General features: G+C 43.1%; 1 protein-coding gene across 2 annotated transcripts in view; it reads right to left on the bottom strand.

Moving 5' to 3' along the window:
• CHD8 (chromodomain helicase DNA binding protein 8) overlaps positions 1-8,968 on the bottom strand; it is a 50,401-nt gene that overhangs the window by 7,467 nt on the left and 33,966 nt on the right. For both annotated transcript variants that reach the window (XM_011930929.1, XM_011930930.1), the window contains 13 exons: positions 8,694-8,804; positions 8,160-8,356; positions 7,702-7,901; positions 7,440-7,596; positions 7,268-7,357; positions 6,886-6,989; positions 5,094-5,223; positions 3,119-3,194; positions 2,605-2,659; positions 2,219-2,426; positions 1,592-1,800; positions 788-1,507; positions 416-564 (listed from right to left, as the gene is read on the bottom strand). In XM_011930929.1, coding sequence (XP_011786319.1) covers positions 416-564; positions 788-1,507; positions 1,592-1,800; positions 2,219-2,426; positions 2,605-2,659; positions 3,119-3,194; positions 5,094-5,223; positions 6,886-6,989; positions 7,268-7,357; positions 7,440-7,596; positions 7,702-7,901; positions 8,160-8,356; positions 8,694-8,804 — 2,406 coding nt within the window. The remainder of the gene's footprint in view (positions 1-415; positions 565-787; positions 1,508-1,591; positions 1,801-2,218; positions 2,427-2,604; positions 2,660-3,118; positions 3,195-5,093; positions 5,224-6,885; positions 6,990-7,267; positions 7,358-7,439; positions 7,597-7,701; positions 7,902-8,159; positions 8,357-8,693; positions 8,805-8,968) is intronic.

Below are 8,968 nucleotides of genomic sequence, written 5' to 3'. Positions count from 1 at the left end.
ATGGCTATTACTAAAAAATGGATTACAGGGCCGGGCGCGGTGGCTCAAGCCTGTAATCCCAGCACTTTGGGAGGCCGAGACGGGCGGATCACGAGGTCAGGAGATCGAGACCATCCTGGCTAACACGGTGAAACCCCGTCTCTACTAAAAAATACAAAAAGCTAGCCAGGCGAGGTGGCGGGCACCTGTAGTCCCAGCTATTTGGGAGGCTGAGGCAGGAGAATGGCATAAACCCAGGAGGCGGAGCTTGCAGTGAGCTGAGATCCGGCCACTGTACTCTAGCCCGGGGGACAGAGCGAGACTCTATCTCAAAAAAAAAAAAAAAAAAACAGAACCATATGTTCCTTGTTCCCTGGATATAATGTTACACTGTATTTCTGGACTCTACATGTCCAGGGATGAGGCTGTTTGTTACCTTGGGCCACTCAGAGGCTCTTTGTCTTTCTTGCAGTAGCAGAAGCTCAGGGGTCATTTGTTCTCCATCTTCATTTGGAAACCCATCTTGGGACATAGTGAGGGACAGGAGACTCTCTTCATCATAGAGCTTTGAGCGGGACTGGTCAGCTGGTAAGAGATCCCATAGAATGTGTGAGAAAAGATGGAAGAATAATGTCATATGGTAATGGTATTATATGGGCTTTGAATAAAGGCCCAAAGAATAACAGGTCTCTTTTAACATTTTATCAAATCAAAATAAAAATCTCTCTCAAGAGGATGCATTTAGAAAAGGGAAAGAGAAGAGGGGGGAAACAAGAAAGAGGGCCAACAGCCTGTCGCATGCACTCACTTAGCTTCTCTTCCTTCTCGTCCTCACTCTCATCAGTGCTGGAGCTGGAGCTGGATGACGATGAGGAAGAAGAAGATGATGGTGACAGCTTGCTCAAGTCCAGCTCAGAGTCTGAATCATCCTCATCCTCCAGTTTGACTGGTGGAACACTCCGAGAAACCAGAGGGGTAGTATCAGAGGGGGCTACTCGCATCTCATAGTCTTGTGGGGTTGGTCGGCTCCTGGCCACCACCTCATGCTCTAGCTTTAAAGTCAGACTCTCCAGACTGGGGACCTGGGCAGCTGTCTCCTCGGGTGACTTTTCAACAGGAGCATCTGGACGCAGGGGCAATGGTGAGGCAGTGCGTGAGGTATACTGCTGGTGCAGCAGTGGAGTAGAGCAGCGTGACAAGGATGGAGCTGGTGCTCCTGCTTGATGGTTCTGCATATAATTCATACGGGCAGCCAGAAAAGAGAAGTCTGGGTCCTGCATGATGTTGCAGTCTGTTTGGCTCACCCCATGGCGGGCTGCCCCTCGTAGAAGCTCCCCATCATGCCGAACAGGCTCCCACCATTTGGGCAATTCAGGACCAGGAGGCTGACACAATGCCAGTCGATCTTCCAAAAGGGGGTGGCATAAAACTTGTTCCCGTAAGCGCCGAAGCAATTCTATACGGTAAAGAGTCCGTGAGGCCCTCTCCTCAGTGATGGGCTCAATGAACAGATTAGGGTCTGGGGGTTCTGCAAGAGACAGGAGTAGAAGAAGAAACTAACAGAGTTGCTTCTGTTGGCATCCATCCCCACCCACTCTGCAATCCTGCTTACCATCTCCAGCTGCTGGGGGAAGGCGGCATACTTGGCGGCACATGGCCACAAAGCCATGGAAGTACTTGGTAAGGCTTTCATCTGTTTTTTTGTCTAGTCGAGCAAAAGTGCGGAAGCGATCCCAATGGAACTGCATGGTGTCAGGGTCATATTCCACACCAAACGTAGACACCACTCGATAAAAATCTGTTTGTTCACGCCTTGTCCATCTACAAAAGGAAAAGTAGGGCAACAATAATCAGAAGAACACAAGAAAACTGTTTATTTTTTAATGTGTTTTAGAATATCTGAAAACACTAAAATTGAAAGTAGACGCAAAAAAAGAAAAAAAAAAAAAAAGGCCCAGAAGAAGCAGTGAGAGGTACTCTGTAACGAGTAAGAATTACAGAGCCAAGGGGGAAAATGGCACAGGCAAATATCAATGAGAATGTCTACACAGGAGGCCTACCTGAGAGTTAATGATTACTGTACACAAGTGAGGTTTTAATTTCTACAGGTTTAACCACCCAAAGCAGAAAAAATGGTCCCTCTGTAGAGAATTCCAAATAAATCCTTCCTGAGATGGCTTTCAGTATAGGGACCATAACTGAAGACACAGATCAGCACAGGTTCCCGGCTATATTTTACCGTTGTTGTTTCTCCCGCCGTGCAATTTCTTTCAGCTTGAAGGCTGCTTCACAACGCCGCCTTCGCCGGTCCCCACGTTCTGCAGCCTCTATCTTCATCTGTTCTCTCTTGTAGCTGCGCTGATATGCTGTTACTAGGCGCCGAAGTCGAGCTGTTAGGGCAGAGCCTGGAGGCCAGAATAAATGGCCTGGCTGTTGGGTCACCTGGGCTGTGGAAAACAAAGTAGAATGAATAGGAAGTATAGCAAGGGTAGTAGAGGCAATACTAGTATTTTAACCCACCCAAAGGCAAAGCTCTTAGAAATCCCAGGATAGGACAGAATTCAGTGAATAATTCCCCAACCCACCACCCCACACAGAATTATACTAGTTGACCTAGAAGTTTACCTTCATCTCCATCAATCACTGAGATCTCCTCATCCATCATCATCAAGGGATCACCCTAGAGAAGGAGATCCACCCAATAGGATGGAGCGGGGAGGGAAAGGGGGGGAAGTTGGCACTCTGAAATCACTTTCTTGTGTGTGTCCTTCTATGGCACCAAGGGATCAAGAAAAACTTCTAAAGAAATGTACCCCACAAAAACTTGGTAACAACCAACTAAAAGAACAAGAAAGTAGAACCTGAAAGGTCAGTTCCTATTAATGACTCAAAGATAATAGAAGTCAGGAATTTATTAGTCAAATAATATCCTTCAATGTCCAGCTCCTCCAAAAAGTTATCCCTGATCTCCCCCGACTGGCATTACAATCTTTTCCATTAATACTTTCTATTCTCAAATGGTATAATTCATTTTCCACTTTGTATTATAAATTAACCAATATACTTCAAGATTCAGAAAATGGGAGAAGACTTAAAACTAGTAAGAGAGAAAAGTGAGACTCAAATGAGAATTCCTTACCTCATCATCTTGGTCCTTTGGGGGACCTTGGAGTGGTTTATATTCAGGATCTTCACAATCTTTATCAAAGTCAACCCTAAAATTATGCAGAGGCACAAGAAAATGTTAATAATGTATCTTCTATCACTAAGGGGACCTGGGATGAAGACCTAGCCACATGTATATCTAGCATGAAATAATCTTTATTAGTATAATTTTTGAGACAGGGTCTCACTTTGTTGCCCAGGCTGGAGTGTCATGGCCCTATCACAGCTCACTGTAGCCTCAACCTCTTGGACTCAAGCGATCCTCCTCCCTCAGCCTCCTGAGTAGCTGGGACTACCGGTGTGCGCCACCACACCCGACTAATTTTTATATTTTTTGTAGAAGTGGGGTTTTGCCATATTGCCCAGGCTCATCTCAAACTCCTGGGCTCAAGTGATTCACACGACTTGGCCTCCCAAAGTGCTGGGATTACAGGAGTGAGCCACCATGCCTAACCTGAGACGGAGTCTCACTCTGTCGTCCAGGCTGGATTCCAGTGGCATGATCTCAGTTCACTGCAACCTATGCCTCCCAAGTTCATGCAATTCTCCTTCCTCAGCCTCCTGAGTAGCTGGGATCAATTTTTGTATTTTTAGTAGAGATGGGGTTTCGCCATGTTGCTCAGGTTGGTCTCAAACCCCTGGGCTCAAGTGATCCCAGCCTGGCCTAGTCTTTATTTTATTTTATTTTATTCTATTTACTTATTTTTTGAAATGGAATCTTGTTCCATCGCCCAGGCTGGAGTGCAGTAGTGCCATCTCGGCTCACTGCAACCTCCGCTTCCCGCGTTCAAGTGTTTCTCCTGCCTCAGCCTCCCGAGTAGATGGGATTACAGGCATGTGCCACCACTCCTGGCTAATTTTTTTTGTATTTTTAGTAGAGACAGGGTTTCACCTTATTGGCCAGGCTGGTCTCGAACTGTTGACCTTGTGATCCACCCACCGTGGCCTCCCAAAGGGCTGGGATTACAGGCATGAACCACAGTGCCTGGCTTAGTATTTAATTTCGTGTTCACAGGAATGGCAGGCCAGGTGCAAAACTTTGGGTCAGTCTGGTATAGCATCCAATGGAATAAAAATAATTACAAGAAATTGACAATTACCATTCATAATTGCTTGAATTTGAAACACTTTGATCAACACAGTTCCTTTTTCTTGACAGGACTTTTTATTATGTAATTCTTCCTCCTACCCAACTATTTACTTTTTATTACTTCATTTGAATGGCTTATGCTTTTTTGTTTTCATTACTTTGTTCTTCTGAGCAGACAGGTGGCATAAATGATTTGCAATGAAAAAATAACCCCATTTCCTCTGAGGGTCCTACACTAGGCAAACTGAGGGTGTGATCATCAAAGAGAAATCTCTCAAGTCATGATGGAATGGGTAGGTATTCATTAATTAAGCCAACTGTTTCACATGCCCCTCAGATCTTCATGTGAGAAGTTTTGTTAAACTCACTGGCACCCAAACCAGGGCAATACTGCCCTACCTGGTGGCTCAGTATTAGCATGGCAACTCATCATTGGGACATGTATTCAGGCAAAATAAGTACCTTTATGTGTCAGGTACCATTGGGAGATGATAAACCAGGGCTGAAAGTGCCTAAGGCTCTTCCACAGAAGCAACTTATAAGAGCTGCTGGCCGTTATCTTTCAAGAGACCAGTTATCCTCTCAGCTACTGCAGCTGTACAGAAAAGTGTTGTAAACCAAACCAAATAGAACATCAAATAAGCCATTTAGAAGTGACATTCATTTTCACCCTCAGATGTATCTTATGGCAACATGTGGTTTATGCAGTTTATGGAGTCCTTTATGCTCGTCCTATTTTTGCTAAGGATCTATCACTTTTGAGTATAATTACAATTAAGAATCCCACTGGGTTCAGTCAAGGCTAGAGTTACCTCACAGCATAAGTTAGAGTTTTAAAAGAATAAATACTAATGCTTACCCTTCTACTATGTCAGAGAAGTTATCCAACACTCGATGTTCTGCTGCAATTGCTTTGTCATCTGGTCGGCCAGCCTTTTCTAGGAAACATAAGGCTGGGTCTGCCCTCATAGTATTATATTTCTCATAGCCTAGAAGAAAAAGGGTCATAGTTGAAGAAAATGAGAGATTTGTTTTGCCTTTATGCTTACTTTATATACTACTGGAATAATCAGAATATGTTCTATACTGCTCATAATGGAAAATACAGTTAGAATGTTATCTTGGACAACTACTGGGTTTATTACTATATTTAACATTTTTATAGCAATTTAGAATCATGAAGGGTTTTTAACTAGTGATTGATAGCCTTAGGCTCCCAAAGTGTTGGGATTCCAGGTGTGAGCCACCATGCCTTGCCTGCAGTTTTATTTATTTTTATTTTATTTTTATTTATTTGTTTTTTGAGACAGAGTCTTGCTCTGTTGCACAGGCTGGAGTGCAGTGGTGCGATCTCGGCTCACTGCAAGCTCCGCCTTCCGGGTTCACGCCATTCTCCTGCCTCAGCTTCCTGAGTAGGCGGGACTACAGGTGCCAGCCACCACGCCCGGCTAATTTTTTTGTATTTCTAATAGAGCCAGGGTTTCACCATGTTAGCCGGGATGGTCTCAATCTCCTGATCCGCCTGCCTCGGCCACCCAAAGTGCTGGGATTATAGGCGTGAGCCACTGCGCCCAGCCCCTGCAGTGTTATTTATCCCATTAAATGTCTCAAAAAAGATGTAGATTAAGTGCCATTACTTTTATTTTGTAGAAAAAAACCCAAAAGTATTCTTTTAAAAAAAAGACATTCTAATTCACAAAGTCACTTGGCTGAAAGTTAATGCTCACTGATTTTAGTGCCTGGGATTTGGTATTAGGCAAAACTGCTATGAGAGTAAGGAAATATTCTTACCCCTACTTGTTTCTGTTTTGGCTAGTCAGTCTCCCTTCTTACACTCTATTTTCATTTCACTCAAAAACTGCTGCTCATACCTATATCAGAGTGACTACTGAACATTTAGACAAATGAGACATTTACAAAACTAGAAGATTTTCAGCTCTTTCTCTTCAGTGAGGTGGCCAAGCTGACATAGACATGCAGATCTCTGTAAAGACCCTCACAGGAAGAACCATCACCTTTGAGGTCCAGCCCAGTGACACCGGTGAAAATGTCAAAGCCAAGATCCATGACAAGGAGGGCATCCTACCTGACCAGCAGCATCTGATATTTGTGGGCAAACAGTTGGAGGATGGCCACACTCTTTCAGATTATAACATCCAGAAAGAGTCCACCCTGCAGGTGGTACTTTGCCTCTGAGGTGACATTATTGACCCGTCCCTCTGCCTACATGCCCAGAAATACAACTGTGACAAGACGGTCTGCTGCAATTGTTATGCTAGCGTGCATCCAGAGGAAAGTCATACAAATTAAGTGTGGTTATTATTAACAATAGTTGGGGTATATTACCTGCCCTGATTCGTGGGACCCTAACTTACCACAGCATACAGTGCAGTAACACACGGCTAACAGTGATTAGAGAACAGATGGGAGGCTCCCTACCTTGAGATTTACCTATCCATCTGGTCCTTCTTGAACATCTATTTATAGGAACTAACTGCTCTGCTCTGGATATTTAAGAACCAATTTCCTACTCAAATTTATTGAAGATCAATTAGATAACTCAGTTATTTCTCAGAAGCATTTTGATAAATGTTCCATCTGTGAACATAAATCTACAGTACGAAAGGAGTAGAACAGGAGAAGGTACATACCATGTTTAAAGACTCCAATGAGCAGCGACTTGTCAGCCTCACTGTCCCACCATGTTGTTGGAACCTCCAATTGATCCACTACTGGGAACCATATGTCAATCTCACTAAAGGTATAAGAGGGCAGAGTCAGCACAGAAATGCAGGAAATTAAAGTGAGAATCCTTGCAAAGGTTATTATAGGTATCTTCCTGTATCTATGAATTTAAATACTCATGCATCTACCCTATTTCCTCCCACTAGTATCAAGTATAGGATTAAAGACCTGATATATATATAGATTTAAATTATCAGGTATCCCAAAGATAGCATAAAATGAAATAAGCAAACCAATCTTTCCTCAAATAAGGCAGACATAAATCAAAAAAATATAGCAGAATTTTACCTGGCAATGGCACCCCCTAACACCTTTTCTGCTTGGTCTCCAATAACCTCCTGCCTCAGGTAGTACAGCATTCGTACCCGCAACAGTACCCTAGAAGGGAAAGAGGAAGAGTTGGCTCAGTAACAGTGTAGAAAGTTTGAGGTGGAAAATGTCTGCTAAATTCTATGCTTACTTGTTACACTGATGTTTCAAGTGCTTCTTATAACTTTCATCTTGGAACAAAGTGTCAGGGTTATATTTCCGGATCCAATCTGCTTTATGGATATCGAAAGTGCTTTGTGACTTTACTTTTTTTCCTTTGCGTCCACGAGGCACAGGAATAGATAGACCTGGGAAAGGGGAGACATCAAAGACTTGGATTGAGAAAAACCCTTGGACCTGAAAAGGATTAGATTAACCTATAGAAAAACATAAAGTAAAGAGTTGATAATTACCTGAATGATTCTGCAATTCTTTTGTCTTGCCATTTTCGGCTGGGCTAATCAAGTCCCAGATGAAACCTTTAATATTTTCATCCCCACGGTAGTGTAGAAGACAGTACACAAGAATGGCCCGACAAATGGTCTCCACATCTCGTTCAGTCATACGCCGCTTGAAGCGTCCATGAGATAAAATATCTCGCCATCGTCCCCAACTAAAAAACATAAAACTACATTAACATTTTTCTGAGAAATGATAGTCCCCTGCCCCTCAGAATCATGTCTCTGAAAAGGTGTGAAACAAAGATCTTAAAAAACATAGTAACAGAATGAACAGAAAAAACTCCCTCCAAGGCAAATATTTTTTCACATGATCCCTTCACTAATCAGAGCCCCCAATTTGAAAGGCAAACAGAGAGTATCAGGATGGAGATGCAGTATGCACTGCCTCTAATGGTAAGTTGGGGTCTTACCCATATACCAGGAGATGCTTTTCCACCCGAAAGCAGTCAGTGCGCCCATAGGCATGATGACGGTCATGTCTGCGGGAGCGAGGCCGCTCGTCATCCTCACTTTCCAAATCAGAGAATTCTACCAGGTCATCATCTTTCAGAGTGCTGAAGTGGCGCGTCTGTTTTCGTACTCTAGGTGTGTCAATTACCAAATTATTCTATGAAGAGAACAGAAGGAGAAGTAATTCTCTTCCTGATTTGCTCATGGGAAAAGAATAAGACAATTGTGGACTACAATAACCTTGGATGTAACATGTGTAGATACTCAGAGATTTTTTAAAATGACATGTAAAATAATCTACAGAAAGCAAAATTATTCAGAAAGCAACTACTTTTCTGGGGCCTCCTAGGTAGAAAGTATCCACAACAGCCCTTGTATACAATACACTATCATAAACAACAATTAGCATCAAATAATCAAGAGTAGCTGTAAACACTCCTGAAAGAAGTGTAGTCTTCTGCAATACTTCCTCCCTAAAAGAAGAAGAAACTCACCTTGCTGTTGAGCAGATCCATGTCTAGGTCAGCCTTTTTGGCCCATTTCTGCCAAAAGTTGGGGTCATCCAAAGAAATATCTGTCCTATTTTCAGAAGCAACAAAGCTTGCCTAGAGAAAAACAAATGTAGAGGTAAAGCTGACTTATTTTTTTAAGTGGTACAAAATCAGCAACTATTTTTTTTTGTTTTTTTTTGGTTTTTTTTGAGACGGAGTCTCGCTCTGTGGCCCGGGTTGGAGTGCAGTGGCCAGATCTCAGCTCACTGCAAGCTCCA

Source organism: Colobus angolensis, unplaced genomic scaffold (genome assembly GCF_000951035.1).
Source record: "Colobus angolensis palliatus isolate OR3802 unplaced genomic scaffold, Cang.pa_1.0 Scaffold88, whole genome shotgun sequence".
Taxonomy (NCBI): Eukaryota; Metazoa; Chordata; class Mammalia; order Primates; family Cercopithecidae; genus Colobus; species Colobus angolensis.
This window is presented reverse-complemented; position numbering and strand designations above follow the sequence as displayed.